General features: G+C 38.9%; 1 protein-coding gene across 3 annotated transcripts in view; it reads right to left on the reverse strand.

Annotated features, from left to right (window-relative positions):
- The window catches only part of MKK3 (mitogen-activated protein kinase kinase 3), a 323,756-nt gene that overhangs the window by 213,660 nt on the left and 91,281 nt on the right, over positions 1-18,815 (reverse strand). For all 3 annotated transcript variants that reach the window (XM_089458668.1, XM_089458669.1, XM_089458667.1), the window contains exons 3-5: positions 12,878-13,096; positions 12,614-12,751; positions 12,183-12,350 (exon numbers count right to left, since the gene is read on the reverse strand). In XM_089458668.1, the coding sequence (XP_089314794.1) occupies positions 12,183-12,350; positions 12,614-12,751; positions 12,878-13,096 (525 nt within the window). The remainder of the gene's footprint in view (positions 1-12,182; positions 12,351-12,613; positions 12,752-12,877; positions 13,097-18,815) is intronic.

The following is an 18,815-nucleotide window of genomic DNA, read 5'->3' on the forward strand; positions in this document are numbered from 1 at the left end:
GCAAGAACACCATGCCAGACAAATCAGTGCTATAAAGGTTGAACACTCTAGTCAGATGGATGCCATTAAAATACAGGTTCAAAGGTTTCAGCAATTGGAAGATGAAAGAAACCAGGTGACATCAATAGATCAGGAGCCTTCTCATTTGCTGCAACAAGATTCATCTTATTATTGGGAGGTTGTTGATTCGATTGAAAGATGGTTGATTGAGGGTGATCCAGACAGACTTAAGAATGATAAAAATCAGATGCAAGACAGACATGTCACGCATATCGCACATACGTCATCTGATAGTTTTGAAACAGAAAGTTCCAGCTCATCAGTAATTCATCCTGCCAGAAAGAAAAAGCGCAAGAGGAAGAAAATGAGAAGAAGATTTGACGCATCAAACCGCCGCGAGCTGCTTGATTTTCGAATAGGAAAAAGTCCTACCATATGCAAAATTGGACATGGCACATCCGACAAGCAGCCAACAGATTTGCCTGAAAGCAGGCAAATGCTCAGTATTCACTATATTGAACACATCTGATGCCGTGGGGCATTTTTTGTATTGTATTTCTAACTCTACTCCTCGTCTTTTCAGCGTTTCATTTCTGTTTTAGGATTAGATTTACTTTTCATGTTATTAGATAGTTAATAAATGAAGAGCTTTTATGTGCTTAATGTATATGCTGATTTTTTGGATGGACGCTACTTATTTTTTGTGTTGTATGGATGCAGATTCTGGATTCTCACATTCCTGCAAGCAGCAACGTGTCCCCAAGTAGAGCCAGATGTTGACCTCTACTAGTCAACTACCCATGCAGTACATCCCCCTTTTCTTGGCAAAAAGGGGCAGCACCTGATCAGCATGTCCGTGCCATCCTGCCATCATCAGCAGCTTGATCTTTTTGATTGTAAACCCAGTCTGCATGTATTGATTGTAAATAATCTTAGCAGACATGAGTGTAATTTGCCTAGGTGGACCTAACTTTCTGGTGATAATCTACGTCCCGGAAGGTTTTTCGTCTCACCGATCCACGGATCGGCAGAGTTTTCCTTCAAACCTGACCCCAAAGCCGGGATGGATTTCGTCATCAGAACTTTAGGAGAATCTTATATGTTAATCTGCTAGATTATAGTTGTGTCGCAGAACTGGGTGTTCTATGAGGGTCTGTATTAAGTGGGTTCATCCCTTTGAGATGTAAATTGTAAAAATCATGATGAAATGTGTCCTGAGGGTTGAAAAATGTTGTAAATCCTAGGTGATGATCCAAACGGCTTAGTTCGATGATCCATCTTAAAATGAATTAAAAAATTAAAAAATGAATAAAAATAATAAAATAAAAATTAAAAAAAAATTAATTAAAAAAATAATAAAAAAAAAAAAAAAAAACATAAAGCAAAAACCCTAAGCAATAAAATAATAATATTTTTGTGAATGCATGCAAAATATCTTTTTAAATAAAATCGACGGATGAGATTAAGAGATGGCTTAACCCTCATCGACGGTCGAGATCGCTTCAACATGGATCACCCAAAACTAGCCGTTGGGATCATTTCCTTTATATAGGGTCTTAGGGGGTCATTTTAGAGGTGGATCTGATCTGTGAGTCTGTACTGAAAAGCTCTCTTGTAATCTGATTTCTGGTTAATAAAAGAAGACTTTGGGGTCCAAAAAAAAAAAAAAAAAAATTTATGTTTTTAGAATTTAAATTTAGCAATAGTTCTAGTTTAGAGAAATGTAGATTTTAAATTTTGTTTTGTATTTTAATTAATGTTTAGTTTAGTTTTAACTTAGATTTTAATTCATTCTTTTAGTTTAAGCTAGGTTTTAGTTTATTTAGATATTAATATAGTTCTAAGAATTTTGCCTTTTTTATAAAAAATAAAAGAAAAACAAAAATTTGTATAGTTTTATTTTTAGATTTAATTTTATGTTCTAGATTTAATATTAATTCAGTTTTAGAACTTTAATTTTTTTTAGATTTTTAATTTCCATAATATTGAAAAATAAAAATAAAAAATTGAAAAAAGATTTAAAAAAATTTTGAAAAATAAAAATTTTGTGGGAAATTATTTTTGCAAGTCTCAGGAGCTTTCGCGTTATATGTTTTATGCTGAGATGCTAAATTTTCAAGTTTGAGATACGAAATATGATATCTGGTTAATAGTTTACGATTCTCGTGGTGGTTTTAAGCATTTATCTTTTCGAAGTTTTCCAATTGCTGGATATCGTTTTCGTCATGTGATTTAGCTGATGATAGATGGTTGCTGTTCATGGTCCATGTTTCTATATCATTTAAAAAGTAATCGTTTCTACATCAAGTCTCTTAAGGCACTGGTTTGCTCAATTAATCAAATCCATCGAGTCCTTTTCATATCGTATCTCGTGTCTCCCAACTAACTGGTCGCCAGTTGGTCTCATCATCTCACAGGGACTACCCCCTTAGCCGAGGGAGACAGGCTTAAACGGAGGGATCGGGGATCAGAGTGACAGCCCCCGATCTGAGCGTTGTCGTGTCAATCCGCGCGACAACACAACCCATAGAGGGCTTTCTTCAACCTGCATACATGTGTCTTTCGATCTAGAACTTCGAACCCCTCGGGTTGTTCTACATAGACTTCCTCCTTAAGTGAACCATGCAAGAAGGTCGTCTTGACATCCATTTGATGTCAATTCCATCCTTGAGAGGCACACCAAGGGCAATGATCAAACGGATGGTGGTATATCGGGCAACTGGTGCAAATATCTCATCATAGTCCACACCCTCCTTTTGAGAAAAGCCTCGAGCAACAAACCTGGCCTTGAACTTTTCAGCACTTCCATCAACTCCATGCTTGATCTTGTAGAGCCAGTACGAGGTGACAACAGATTTGTCCTTAGGTCTAGGGACCACATCCCAGACATCATTCTTCATAATCGACTCATACTCTTCACTCATAGCATCCTTCCAAATTTGGTGCTTCACAGCTTCTTCGAATGTGCAAGGCTCAGTTTGAACAATGGTGCTTATGGCAGCTAAATACCCTTGGTACCTATTCAGCTTCTTACTTTCACGAAATGTTCCCCTTGGTGCAATTTGCATTTCATTTAGGTTAGTGAAGCATTTAAGCAGCGATTGTCCATCTGGTTACTTGGCATTTAATTAATAATAAGCAATAAGTTGACTCCATAAGGCACTGGTCTCACAATTCAATTTAATCTAATCTTTTAATCTTGTTAAATTTAACTAAGTAGCTAGACCACTCAATCACGTCTCCCGGACTTGTTAGTTGCCAACTTGTCTCTCATCTTCACATTTCCATAGGGACTACCCCAATAGCCGGTTGTTAGGAGACAGCTAATACGGAGAGGTTGGGGATCAAAGTGACAGCGCTTAGCCTAAGTTAGTGTCGCAGTGCCTGTACAATCTGAGCGACAACAAGATTAAAATAGCTTAAGGAATTTATTGACATAATTCACCAACCCACTATGCTAGTTACGGTTTCAGATTTGTAAGCTATTGCCTTGTGACGACTCGCTGAAGTTAATGTATTGAGAGCAGATCTTTTGTTGTCTTTGAGATTTGTATTTTGGTAAGGCATTCTAGTCAGCGGTCACATTTTGCAGCAACAAGGATCTCACTACTAGCAGTCTCATCATTGTCATTTTGCAGCAGTAAGTTTCAGGGTTTAATTGTCATTTTTATTATTCTGTAGCAGTTTTTAATCGTAAGAGTTTGATTGTCAGCACAGTAAGGGTTTCACAGTCAGTTGTCTCATTATCATGCAACAGTAAGAGTTTCATCCTCATAATTGACTCATTCTCGCCAAGGCCAAAACCTCTCTTCTCTTGAGAGGAAAACCCTTCGGTAAGTTTTCTCTTATTGAAGCTTCTTTCTTGATCAATGCCAAACCCTAGACCCTTGACTAGAAGATCCTCCAAGCACAAGTCAAGTCCTTCCTTTTCTCTGCACTATGTTTCCCCGACACTTTGTCCACCTCCTTCTGGCACTTCATTCCCTAGCACTTCATCCTTCTTCTGGCACTTCGTTCTTCCTTCCACTGTTAGTAGACCTTCTAGAAGAGATACTTATCTTTTGTACTTAGTGATATCCTTCACCTAAGGATACTCCTTCCTTCTCTTGATCAACCGAGTCCCTTCTTGATGTATAGTGGTAGGCTTAGTGTGACAGCACTACAACCCTAATTCTCACACGTGTGAGAGGTCTTGTTGATGTTATATGGCTCCTCTTTCCTTCGCTTGAGGTCCTTCCTTCTTCGCTTGGATAGGAGGCATAGTAGGCCTAGTTTGTAGCCCAAACAATGAGGTATGATGGGAGGTGACTTGCTACTGTCCTAACCGCAGATAGCCCTTCCTTCTCTTCGCACGTGTGGTTGGTATTGGCCCTAAAATAGTCCCAAAACCTTCGCTCTTCCTTCTTGCTTCTTCGTTGCACTAGAGGCTCCTTCTTTGTCCCTTTCTTGGCTTCTTTTTTGGTCCTCTATCTTCGTTCATTTCAGAGTGAGTTGCTTGTCATTTGAGGGAGTGGACAGCCTCTATATATAGAGGACTATCCCTCCTTTAGGCCGACTTGCTGCCTTGAGGCCGACTTGACTTCCTTTGCTTCGATGGGTGCTTTTAATGGTGCCATTGCTTCTTTTGATGGTGTCTTTGCTAGGAGGAGACTTGACTTTGCTTGGAGGTGTCTTCTTTGACTCTTATACATAATGTAACATACCCTTAAGGTCTTCAACATAATTCTTTTGACTCTTTGACTCACTTATAGCACTTTAACATGTGCTAGACCTACTTCAATGAACAAGAAACTCATTGACATATATTATAAAAATAATATTTATTTTCTTGAATAAACACAAATATCAAAAGTACATTTATGAAGACCGAACCTAGTTACATTTCCTTCAACAAGCGGAAGGACAGAGCAGAAAGGAGGGTAGTGGCATCAAGAGTAACCCTAGCAACAGAGGCATCAAATCATCTTCAATTTACAGTCATCCTCAAGGGAGAATCTTCTGAGGTATGTTGCGCAGCAAGTTGTGTATCTTCAGCAATTCGAATTTGGTTTGCAGTCGGGCATTGTTGTTGGAAATGGTGATTGATTCTTGGCCTATCACTGAATTGCACAAGGGGACTGAAGACCCCTTCAAACTGGATCTATAAAACTCTTCAAGCCTTAGGGAGCATTAGATTCCTTGTAGCCCTTGTTGGTAAAACCCTTGGGAGTTTTGTGCTTCCTTGCAGTTCAGTTGTTAAATTTGTATGTAACCATACATAACGAAGCTTTGTTGAGAAAAAATCTTTTGTGCACTGTCTATATGATGTGATGATGTTTCATGTTTGTTTTTATGCTCTAAATGTTTAAAGAAATCTAACCAATTGCGTAAAAAGAGTGAAATACTAATTCACTCCCCTCTCAATATTTTCAACAAAATAGGTTGTTGTCCCTGATATTTATTGCAATTTCTACAATTTGATTTAATGGGACAGCAAGCTAATTCGCTCTGTAAACCCCCTAACCAGTCACCTAACATGAAAAAGAATATTAGTGGTTAGAATATTCTACATCGCTTTTGAGCAGTGTTGTGAAAATCGCGATAACAATAAAAAATCACGAGTTTTTAAAAATGCCGATATTATAGCCCGATTACTACACGGTCTTTTTTCGAAAAAATCGGTGAAAAAGTCATGCTAACTTCAAAAAATCGCGATAATTTCGAAGTTATCGCAATTCGATGGTAAGTTATCGTGAGGGTTGCGGGTAACGCGTTTTTAAAAGGGAAACACGATTTTATTTTGTCATTTTGGACAGACAGCAGCGTGGATTGAGAGCTGAGGAGGAGAGGAATCCTGGAAGGCGTCTACTAGGGCAAAGGAGGAGGAAGCTTGGAGATTTAGCAAGAGAACTTCGTCGTTGGAACAAATTTCTCCGGCAAACCATGGTTTTCAGGTATGGACACAAAATTTGGCCATTTTGTTTTGGTTCTTTTCTTGTTTTTGCTTGGGTTTCTATAACCCATTGTTTATCAAAGATTTTTGAGTGGATTTGATGGTATTTTTTTTTTTTTTTTTTTGCATAGATTGGAGAGAGTTCATTTTGGATTGAGTTGAAGTTATTTTGTTTGTTGAATTGTCAAAAATTCAATGTGTTGTGTCATGTATGTAAATTTTTTTTTATTTTTGTAGCTTGAAATTCTTATTGTGCCATAGGTTCAACTTCAAAGTTCAAACTTCATGTTACATTAAAACTCAAGAGTTCAACCAAGTTACAAACATGCCAAGGAAATTGGACCCTCTGTGGAAATTTGGTGAACCTGATGGAAGGTTTGATAGATTGAACTTGTCTTGCAAGTTGTGTGGGCAGCATATGTCAGGGGGGGTTTATAGATTGAAGTATCACCTTGCACAAATCCCTGGACATGATGTAGGGCCTTGCGAAAATACAAATGTGGAAATCATCTGAAAAGCCATGAGATCATTAGAAGAATTAGAGCAAGAGAGAGTGGCCAAAGCAGAAGTGAAGAAGCAACTAGCAAGGAGGGTGTTAGGCTCAAGTGAATATGGAAGTGGCACTGGTTCTACTTCAACATCAATGTCTACAACCAACCCTGTAGCTGCCTCATCATTTTTTGTTCCTAAAACCACGGCTGGTTCACAACCATCTATCACTTCAATGTTTAAAAAAAGGAGAAAGAACAAGCTAACCAGTTGTTGGGCAAGTTTCTCCTTTGGAGTGATATTCCTATCAGCGTTGCAAGGAATAATCCATTTTTCCAGCGTTGTTGATGCTATTGCAACTGTTGGCCCAGGGTACAAAATCCCTTCTTATGATGACTTTAGAGGCCGCATTCTTCAAGATGAAAAGGTTGACTGCACCAAAAGGTTGGAGTTTAGGGCATCATGAGCACAAACAGGATGCACTGTGATGTCAGGTGGTTAGACTAACCAAAAGGGGAGAACCCTTATAAACTTCTTGGTTAGTTGTCCCAATAGGACAATGTTTATGAAATCTGTTGATACATCTTCACATATCAAAGATGCAAAAACTTTATGTGATTTGTTGGATGTGTTTATTTTAGAGGTGGGTGCAGAACATGTTGTCCAAGTCATAACGGACAATGCTGCAAATTATGTTGCTGCTGGAAGGATACTTATGGAGAGGCATCCTACTTTATTTTGGACACCTTGTGTTGCACATTGTATTGATTTGATGTTGGAAGACATAGGAAATATTTCCTTTTTCAAAAATATTGTTGACTCATCAAAAAGCATTACAAAATTTATATATAATCATACATCTGTGCTTAGCTTGATGAGAAAATTCACCAACAACAAGGAGTTGGTGCGCCCCGCCATTACACGGTTTGCCACCAGTTTCATATCTCTTCAATCCCTCTTGAATTCTATGTGGGATGTGAAGAGAATGTTTCTTTCAGATCAATGGCATGATTTGACAGTGAGCCGCAAACCAAAGGGAGAGGCCGTATGCAGATTAGTTTCATACCAGGAAGACTTCTGGGCGGGAGTGCAGAAGGTGTGCACCGTTACTGAACCTTTAGTAAAGGTTCTTTGATTAGTTGATGGTGAGAAGCCCGCAATGGGCTATTTGTATGAGGTCATGGACAGAGCCAAAGAATCCATTCGGGCCTACTATGATGATAAGGGAGATGAAGGGTTTCAGAAACAACTCCTATGGGAAGTGATTGATGAACAATGGAACAACACACTCCACCGTCCCATTCATGCTGCAGGGATCTACCTGAACCCCGCATTTTCTTACCCATGTAAGTTCGTATTTGATGCTAAGATATAGATGGATTCTTAACCTGTGTTCAGAGGATGGTGTGATCTCTAGCAGAACATGTAGAAATCTCCAAAGAAATGGAGATATACAGGATGGCAGGTAGCACATTTGGCTTTGAAATGATTGTGACTAATAGGACAACTAAAATGCCTGACATTTTTTAGTTTGTTTCAAATTTCATTATCTCTTCAAATTCATAACTTCATACTTTGCTTCAACTTTCAAATTTCATTTTTTTCTTATGTTTATTTTATTTGTAATTTTGTTATAGATGCATGTTGGAGAATCTATGGTGCCAGAGTACCCCATCTACAAAAGCTTGTCATTCAAATCCTCAACCAAACATGTAGCTCCTCAGGATGCGAGCGCAACTGGAGTGTATTTGAAAAAATACACAACAAGAAGTGTAACAGGTTAAACTTAAAACTTAAAATATTGCAGATTTCCAATTAATTTTTTGAATTCATTAAACAATAATTTTTTTATAATTACTATTTTATGATCTTTGTACAGGTTGGAGTCCCAGCGACTTAATGACATGGCCTATGTCTACTACAATCTTCGATTGTGGGTGAGGCAACTTGAGAGGATACTTGATATGGAGGCCATCTCATTGGATGGGATTGACACCACTGCTGCATGGAGGGTTGAGGCCAAGAGGCCTCTCATGGAATCTGTCGATGATTGGTTAGAGCAAGAGGTAGTGGAAGGCATAGAGGGGGAGGAGGAGGAGGAGGAGCAACAAGAGGAGGAGGTGACACCACCTACCCTGGCTACCCCTGCCACCAGTAGAAGACGTGCTCTAGCTCCTACTTCTTCAGCTTCTAGAGCACAGCAGAGTCCACTACCAACGCTACCAGCATCTACATCTACAGGGAAAGGGAAAGCTATTGCATTTTCTCGCAAGAGGGGCAAAAGAAATCAATAGTATTAGACTTTAGTTATTTGGTTCATTTCATTGTATATGACATTATGACTCATGATATGAGATACATTATTATATTTTTTGTTGATATTTTGACGCTGAGTTGGGACTTAGGAGTCAGGACTTACTATTCAGGACAAGATTCACTGTTATGTGTAATGTAGCACTAGAAATGATATTACACCTCTTATATATTAGTTCCTTTATCATATTTATGTGTCAATGTATTTATTTTATGTTGTAGATGCTTTAGATATTAAAAAAAAAAAATGAATATTTTTGTATTTTACAATTTTTTCCCGATTTTTTCCCAATCTTTTCCCTTGCCGATATTATCCCGATAACAATTTTCGCAACATTGTTTCTGAGTGCCTAAATGATATATTTATCATCAGTTGGTGTAGTTGTTAATTTTGGAGTAACATGTTCTTTGCATAGAATAGTTACTTCATGTTAGCTTGATTTTCATTTCCTTAAGCAATCTCATAAAACATTATCATATGATAGTAACTGAGGAAAGAACATGAACGATAAATGTTGAAGACAAGTCAAGATGAGAGAACTCAGGATTTGGCTCAAGCCAGGGGAAAATCCCACGATGGGGAAAACTCTTGATCAAATCTTCTTATTATTGGTATCAAATATTCAGCAGAGAGAGAAATACAAATGACAAAGATGCAGCGCAGGCAAAGCTACGAGAGGCGACAAATTCTGCCCTACCAGAGATCAATTGTAGACAAAGCAGCTACAAAGAATGTTTGAAAAGGACCTCGGTCCTAATCCAGATAGTGTGGCCTTCTTCTCTAAGTATAATGAACCCCAAGATAGTGATATACTGAGACAATGATGAAACAACTATGGATCTGGAACCTGATTAGGGCTTGATCGTAGGCAACATCAGTCCATTCAGTGCCTTCAATTGCTGCAGCTACCATCCATCTTCTTGTAGCCAGCCCTGGCTACCTGTAGCTTGACTTCTGCTGTGAGAATGGGCCTACCGTTCCTTCCAGCTAGCCCAGAACAGGTCTGCGGTGCTCCTCCAATAATCTCAGGGCTTGCTGCTTATCTAAACAGGGAGGACACAACCCAAATCATCTACAGATTTATCCGATATGCCTTGGCCTGCCTCTGCTGTACTTTAGACCCACAAACAGAACTTCAACCTCCTCCAAAACCATGGCTGCCTCGGACATATTCTCCAGCAAGTTGATGTATCTAATGAGAATGGAGGACATCTATATATATAACAATTTGTCCTTGTGGAGATGAAGCCGACCTTAACAATTTGGAGGCAAATCTGAATTTCAAATTTTCATTTTTCCCGCCTTAATAAGGTCATGACTTGTAGAATCTCTTTTGAGTAAATAAATATTTTTCCTTATCCAAATTTAGTGATCTTTAGGTCGATTTTGGTCCTCTCAGAAAGAGGAAATCATTAGCACAACTATCTTCTTCAAAAGAGCTGTCCAAAGTGGAATTTGGCCCTAGTTGCCAATTTTAACAGTAGTTTTGTTGTTTTTAGTTTTCTGCTGCATAATCATACACAAAAACAGCAGAACAGCCCCAAGAATTAACTCCACTACCTCTTCATGAGTCTTGACCCCACTTAAGGCACTAGTTAGTCTTGGAGTCGGTTGAGGTATCAATTGGGAATCTTTCCTTGGCCTTTCAGAAGGAAGTTGGGCCTAAAGAATGGGGGTTGGAGTCGAGGTGACAGTGAGACCCCACCCTGTGTGTGCCAATCCCAGCAGGTTGCACAGGTCCTTGCAACCCTGCTAATCAAGTCAGTTACAATCAATGTTTTTAAAACCGGAACCAGTGACCGGACCGGTCCACCTAATGAACCGGTTTACCGACCGGAACCAGTCTAACCGGGACTGGTTTGGTCTAAACGAACCGGTTTTAGAAAAATACATTAAATAATTATTTTTTAATGAAAAAAACTATTTTTAAGATTTAAAACCATGATTCCAAGCCAATAGAGACAAAATATGCAAAGATTTCTCATTTATATACCATGTAAAGGTGAATATATCAAAATGGCACCGAGTGCAATACATATCATCGACAAAATACATAAGCAATGAGGCTCTAAATGGCCTCTAGAGTGCAAAAACAAAGCCTACAAACTATGGGGCCAGTGGCCTACTACAAGACTTCAGTCTAGACTCTACATATATGATAATAGTAAATACTATAATAGTGATCAACATTATCACTTGAAGTTGAAACTTCTCATGAGTCTCAGTCATCATGATCAAACTCAGTTGGTTGAGTCTCGACTCCCAAACTTTGCAGTCACAAACTTCTCTATTGGTTCAGTGACTTGAGTCTCAAACTTCTGAAGGTATTCTGCCCTAATATGCCCTATTATTTCATTTGGTGCTCCACATGGCTTTACATGGCCTCCTATCCCAGCCAAGTGTTGCTTGAACTTGTTAATACCCCCTCCTTGAATGGATTTTTGGCAATATTGCAGATCATTTTGCCATCAATCATATCACAATGAGCCCATGCAGTATCTCTGGCTTTTGGAGGCATGATGACTCCCTGGATGGTAGAAGTGAGAAGTTTATAACACATAAAAAAAATTAATTCATGGACAACAGTCAAATAAGGAATTTTCAAGTGCAAATCCTTACCTGGAAATGCAAACTAGCTTCCTTAGCCTCCTCTTGAAGATGGCAACTCCACTGACAGCTACACACTATCTCCAAAATAGCTCCAACTCCAACTCCAAGATGACTACTTCAGCAAAAACTCAACACTCTCCAAGCTCACAAACAAACTCACAAACACTCCAAATCAGTTGTGTGAGACAAATGAGAGTGAGAGGGGCCTCTTATAGCTTGGAGAGGGTGTTTTTGGAGGGAAAACACCCTTAGTTCCCCCCCAAAACCCCAAAACCACAGTTAGAAATCCGCTTTTTGCAAGTTATGGTGGGCATGCCTAAAACCGGCCGGTTTAGGACGGAACCGGCCGGTTTTCACCGGTTAGGGCCAAAAATTGGAGAAACTGCCTTCCAAACTGGGTTTTTTGGCCGGTTCGGACCGGCCAGCTTGCTAACCGGCCGGTTTGACCGGTAACCAGTTTTTGAAAACGGTTTTTAAAACAGTGGTTACAATACATCTTTACTACAGCATATTCAATGTCCAAGCAAAACTAGAAAAATAAGAAAAGGAATGGAAATTATCAGGAACAAAAGTCTCTGCTTCTCTAGTGAAACCCTCAAATTTAAGCATCTGGACAGTAACCAGATAATTCTATGTTTAAAATGCAATAAGAATATATTTTGATGATGGAACCCCTTCAGTACAACAATATTCAATGTCGAAGCAAAACTTGAAAAATGAGACAAGGAGTAGAAATTATGTTCAGATTAACAGCAGTCTCTGCTTTTGTGGAGAAAGCCTCAACTTTAAGTCAATATTTGCTACATAAATCAAATTCATGCTATAGTGAGCCTTTACCTGTAGCATGAGATTCACAGGGCCCTTGCTTGCATTGTATGGGAACTCTCCTGTACCACATTCAAAAATGGAAAGTCCTAGGCTCCAGATATCTGCTGGGAATGAATAATATTCATTACCAATTCTCTCTGGTGACATGTATGTGACAGTCCCAACAAATGTGCCACACTGCATCCACCAGGGGAAATCAAGTTGCAATAAGCAGTAAACATTCTTCCAATCTGAAGTATTTATAGTTAATCTGCCACTGAAACATGCATACCCTTGAGAATTCATTGAATAAGGCTTTCTATCAAACTGGTTAAATATCCTAGTTTAAAACTGATTTCCCTAACAAATGTTCACCTTGTATATTAGAATTTCTTGTTCTGTAACCATGCTTAAAAAATCTTTGTAAAACATCAGCTTAAATATTGAAACAAACTAAATACCATCGCAACAGTGTTCTCCAAACCAACACTAATGCCAAAATCTGTAATTTTTGGCTCTCCATTAAGGTTTATAAGAAGATTAGCAGGTTTTATGTCTCTATGCACCAGATGCCTCACGTGATGTAAAAAATTTAATCCCTACAAATACAACAACAAATCATTACCCATCAGTCATTGCAATAGATAAGCAACGAAGCACCACAAGTTTGGTTAAATCAAAAAACAATTCCCCTGCCATAGAAGTCTTGATCTAAATCATCTTACATGTAAAATTTCGTGTGTAATAACAGAAAGAATTGGCTCAGGAATACACTTCTTTGATTGCACAAGATCTCTAAGTGAGCCTCCATCCATGTATTCTAAAGCAATGCTGATTTGTCCAGATGCAGGAGTGTAAAAAGCCCCATGAAACTCCACTAAGCCTTTCACATGTGGTGCCTCACATAGTGTTCGAATCTCATTTAATAGCTGGTGCCGTTTTTCCTGCAAACTTACAGAAGTTATTACAAAAACAGCAGTCATAGAAAAGTTATACACTATCGCTTTTAAATATTAACTTTGCAGGATTAGAAATTAAATATATTAGTTGCCCAGTGAAGTAATATCCTTTATGTAGTTCAAAGTAAAAATGGAATATGTTAATTCCTTACTGAAGTACCAACCTTTGTGTCATACAAGTTAGCGGTTTGGATTTTGTCATTTATTACCATGTCCATATAGTTTTACATTTGTTCCATGTAAGCTTTGTTTGATTTGTAGTTGGTAAGAAGTATGGTTAAAAAGTCAAACATGCATCTGTGATTTCTCACCAAGGTTTTTATAAGAAGGCATATGCAAATAGAGATGTCGAAGAAGACATTATTCAGGCATAAAGCAGAGCTAGAACACAGTGGGACACTACCTTAGAGGCTCAGATGCCAGGAAATACCGAGTTTCAAGGATATGGTATCACTTAAGAGGCAGTTGCATTTTATTTTCTTGTGCAATTATTATGATTAGGAAACTTATAAGAGATCACACTACAAAATAGGAAGCGTAAGAGAAATGAATATAGCATCATTGTTGATTATCTTTGTTATTAAACACGTACATTTGCAAGCCTAATACTCTTGGAACTGAGAGGATTCTTCTGCTTAACACATGAAAATATAACATTATAGTTCAATATGTTTCTTAGCAAAAATGTACATTTGCAAGCCTGATACTCTTGAACTGGCAGATTTCTTCTATAAATTTGGAATTACAAATAAGGAAAGCATAAGAGAAATGAACAATGTAGCATCAATGTTGATTATCTTTGTTAGAAAACATGTGTGTTTACAAGCCTTATGCTCTCAAAATAAGACGATTCATCTGCTTAACAGAAATGAACAATTTAACATTATTGTTGATTATCTTTGCCGGCAAACATGTACATTTACAGCCATGATTCTTCTATAAATTCAGTATTATAAATCCCTTACAATCAAAACAATCAATGTGAAAATTCAGCTAACCACAAATCCTACTGCAGCAACTGATAATGTTTCTTCTATTTGTTAAATTAATCAAATAAACTATTTGCAGTTTCCTATGGCAAATATCAAAACATATACACTGCAGCCTTCACAAAATAAATACTGCGGAAGAAATAAAAACACTGGAAGAATAGATGCACATACACAATAATACACCGTTATTTTTGGACCAATGTCCCCGGAAAAACCCAACTTGGGAAAATCGGTGCAACAGCTGAGGGTTTTATTATTATGCAGTAGTAAATCTGAGAACAAATCTATGGAAGCTCAAATCTAGCTTTCCATACAGAGAAAATGACTGCAAAAAGTCTAGTGAGAAAAATCTCAGTTCCACCGGTGATCTGACACTGACCTTAGCTCAAGATGAGTTGCTCCTTGCTTCCTCTGTACAGCCTCTGCGTCACCCTACGTAGATTTGCGTCGCCTAGCTCAGACCAGCGTCTCTCTAACAGACTGATTAGTTGCTACTCTGAAAACTCAAACTTTCTGGCCTCCAATCTCCCACTCCAGCTTCTAGCTCTGAATTTCGACTTCTCCTCAAAAAAATATGGATCTCCCTCTAAAGCTCTGCACTGCCTCTCTGCACTGCATCAGCCTCTCTATGGAGCTCTCTGTCTCTCAGCTATGCACTCACTTGACTGGAAAAAACTTCCTTCCGACCTTACTATCCCTGTCCCTCTCTCACTGCTTCGACTTTACTAAATCACCTCCGGCAACTCACAACTACTACTCTGGAAATTGATTTCCTAGCAAAATCAAATTTATGGTGCCTCCAAGTATGTTCTCTGACCCCCATCGAATTTCTTCTTACAATCTCTCGTTGAGGCTTCAACGGCCAAGATTAAAACATAATCGATGACTAAGATTAACTAGAACTTGATCCACGTCTTCTTCTAGAAGATTTCACCATGACTTAATTAATACCATTTAATCAATCAGTTTTCCTAAGTTTAGACTTAGGCACCATTACAAAAAAAAAAAAAAAAAATTTAATTAAGTCATCTCTAGGTGGAATTTCCAAAAACGATTTCTGGGTTTTGGAGAATACATGTATTCTAGCCTCTCCACCAAATTTTGTGGCTAGAACACAAACGATGTTACAAAAATCAACACTCCCTCTTAGCGAGGAATGTGTTCTAGCGCTGCAACCGACTAAAGCAACACCCTGTCTTTGCACCACCTCCTGTTACGTTGTTGATGTCTAGCTACTACTGCGAAACTCTGATAAGCATTGCATCTGTGTTGTTGCTGGCCCTGCTAAACTGCTACCAACATTGCATCTCCACTGCAACTCCCTCTCCATCTATTGTTGCTACAACTGCAACAACTGCAATGGAAAAGCATCCAAAATACTAAACCAACTGTGGTCAGTATGATGCATTTGTCACCTGAGTCCTGACTACTGCTAGACTTTGCGTTGTCACTGAAGCCTCTGCATTGCTACTGACTCTGCTCTGTGCCAACTGCCAACTCTGCACTGCACTACTCAGTTTCTGACCTGCCACTAGCTATTGCATCTGTCACTCTGGCACCTGACTACATCAACTGCCATTGATCCATCCTGCTACTGTATGTTTTGGGCTCCCGTAGCAAGGTATTGATTCATGAGGTGGACCTCCTCAAGAATCCTACCCATCCTGTAGCTCTCTAGGGCAAATCACCCCACCTCACTCCTGGAGGTAATTCGTTGATCATGGCAAACTCTTCCTCCAATCTGGAGGACAGCCTGTCAATCTCCACGGATGCAGCCTGCTAATCATGCTTCTCCTCCTTGTCTTTCTTTCTAAGAGGACATTGAGTGTTGTAGTGGCCAAGCTCACCACATCTGAAGCATTTCACCTTGGAAATGTCCTTCCTCCTTTGTTGCTCCTACTGCCCCTTTGATGCGAGGGCCACATCTTCCTCTTCCTTTACTTGCTTCGTCCCACTGCTGCTGCTGCTAGTGATGGTGGTCTTCACCAAATCTCGCCTCATCTCCTCCTACTGCAGATCAGCCCACATACGATCCCAGTTAGGCAACTTTTCTCTGCTTAGAGTACTTTGGACGAAGACTTGCCACTCTTCGGAAAAGTTGTTGACGGCAAACCGCACCAACTCTATAGGCTGAGGCGTTGACCCTACTGCAGACAGCTAATCTTGGATATCCTGAAGCCTAGTAAGGAAGTGGTTTATGTGCTCCCCTTTCTGCATTTTCGTGCATCTCAGCTTCTCCTCAAGTCACATCTTTCGTTGCTTGAAAGATCACTTGTATAACGTGGCAAGTGCTTCCCACATTTGTCGGGCAGTATCTTTGCCAGCTATATGAGACACTGTTGGAAATACTAAGAGGGGGGGTGAATCAGTATTCCTTAGCAATTAGCACTTTTAAAACTTTTCACAGCATTAGTTAATCTTCAATTATTATTAATGTTTATACAGTAATAACAGTAAATAAAAGAACACAGTAGACACAAGAATTTTAGGTGGAAAACCCCCTCTAGGTCAAAAACCACCAAACGTTTTTCTAATAAATTCTTTAATCTTCAGCCCCAACTGAAATGAAAGCAACAACTTCCTAGAATTCTAGAAAAGCATTCTTCTCTAGCTCCCACTGGAAGGATGCCCCAACGCCCTGGTTTCTTCAATAATCAACTGAATGGATGCCCCAACACCCTAGCGAGCCACAACTTGCCCTAGCACCACCCTGAAGTGTTCACAGGCCCCAACCTATAGGTGACTTCATACACCTACCTAGCACCTCCCTACCACCCTATAATGACTGAAATAAGACAATACTATGGATTCCCAAACCAGGGACAACAATCCACGATACAATAAGATGTACAATGATTTTCGTGTACTTGACCAAATACCCAATCACTCTATGACCTGCAACCCAACCATGACATCATCCCAACAATGACTCCTATACCTCCCAACACTGCCTCTTCGACTCTAGGTAGAATGACTCTTTCACAAATGACTCTTTTACAATGATGACTCTTTTATAAATGACTCTTTTACAACTTTACAATGATGACTCTTGGCCTTAACAATACTTCACAATATTTGGATGGCTGTCATGTCTTCAAGAATGTCCCGCTACAATGCTTCCTTTGATTTGATACTTCTGCTCTTGAATTCTTGCTTGATGTTGTAGTTGAATCTTCTTCTACCTACATGCAAAATTTGCCCAGCGAAACCAATCCCAAAACAAAACAAAATACCCTTCAACTTACCTTTGCCTACAAATCACATGTAAGTGCATAATAATGAATAAATACAAATTAAAATTACAATACGTACCTGAAGTGTGCTTGTCACTTTTGTTGTTGACTTGTTGCAGCAGTGGACAAAGACTCCCACTCTTGATATAGGCCCGGACTCTATGCAAGACTATATCCAAAACTGACCCAAAGATATATACAATAAAAACTGATGACAGACCCTGGACTTGTGATGGACCAAGTTCTAAGTACAACAACAGAGACCATTATATCAACTATGACAAGACAAGTAACATGAACTTACAACATCATATAGATTTAGCAGACTTGGTGTAGCATCAAGAATATGTAGCATCAAATGTGTAGTATCAAGAATAGGACATCCGAAATGTGGAATCAAAACTAAATCTGACATATAGAGACATAATGTGGAATCAAAACTAACTCTGACATATAGAGACATAGATATATAATCGATAGCCGAGACCCTGTATATACTAACATTGTCCTGCAAAAACACATGTCAGAGATGATACTCAAAATTCACATGTAAACACTAATCATACATACCTTGTGGGAGACTTACCCTTGACGTCGATGTGTGGTCCTTAATGTAGTGATCCTTTGAATGCATGTTTTTTTCTTGCCTTCTAAGAGCTCGATATTGAATCTGTTGTATCTATGTAATTTCGGATCTCCAAGGTCTGAAATTCCGTCCTGTGGTAGCCCTCTGAGTCCTCTTTCCAACACCACAGATCTGATCAAGATTGGATTCTTCAAGAAAGAGTTATGCCCAATCTCCCACGATGACCTGATTATAGACTGGTTCAGTAGAGCGAACTTGTACAAAGTGCCACATGTCACTGTTGCAACCTTCAGCCCTGAAAATGATACCCAACAAACTACAGTCTGTCCTCTTTCTGTCATTATTTATGAAATTTGAATCCAATGCTCAGAGAGAAAGTTATGACGATTTTCCAATGTCACCTATTTAACATGGAATTCAGGAGCCTGCAAAAACCCTAACATCCTCATATCATATCTTCGAAAATACAGCAAACTGAGATCTGAAATTCGGTCACAAGGTTCATCAAGATTTCGGCTCAAATGGGTTTTAATTTTAGCTTTTGAAGCTTCGCGGATAAAAAAATAAAATAAATTATAGAGAAAATGCCACAATGACCTATTTGAAGCCACAAGATCCCTACTAGAGGAGGATATGAGGGTCACTATTATAATGAATGTCTTGAGTTGAGAGGGTCCTCAACAAGTGAACGTTGGAGGGATTTTAGGAGCAAAAAAACATTATTAATTATTGACTATTCAATGACCACAACCAATTATGAGTGCCATGCCACAACCCCATAGGGTTTTAGCCCACTAACTGGGGTTACTAACTTCAAACACAAATATCTCTCAAACCGTGAAGAATTATGTGGCGTGCCATATATCAACGGAAACATCTTGACGAGTAGAATC

Source organism: Pinus tabuliformis, chromosome 7 (assembly GCF_031772625.1).
Source record: "Pinus tabuliformis cultivar Carrire ecotype Pingquan chromosome 7, CPIR1, whole genome shotgun sequence".
Lineage (NCBI taxonomy): Eukaryota > Viridiplantae > Streptophyta > Pinopsida > Pinales > Pinaceae > Pinus > Pinus tabuliformis.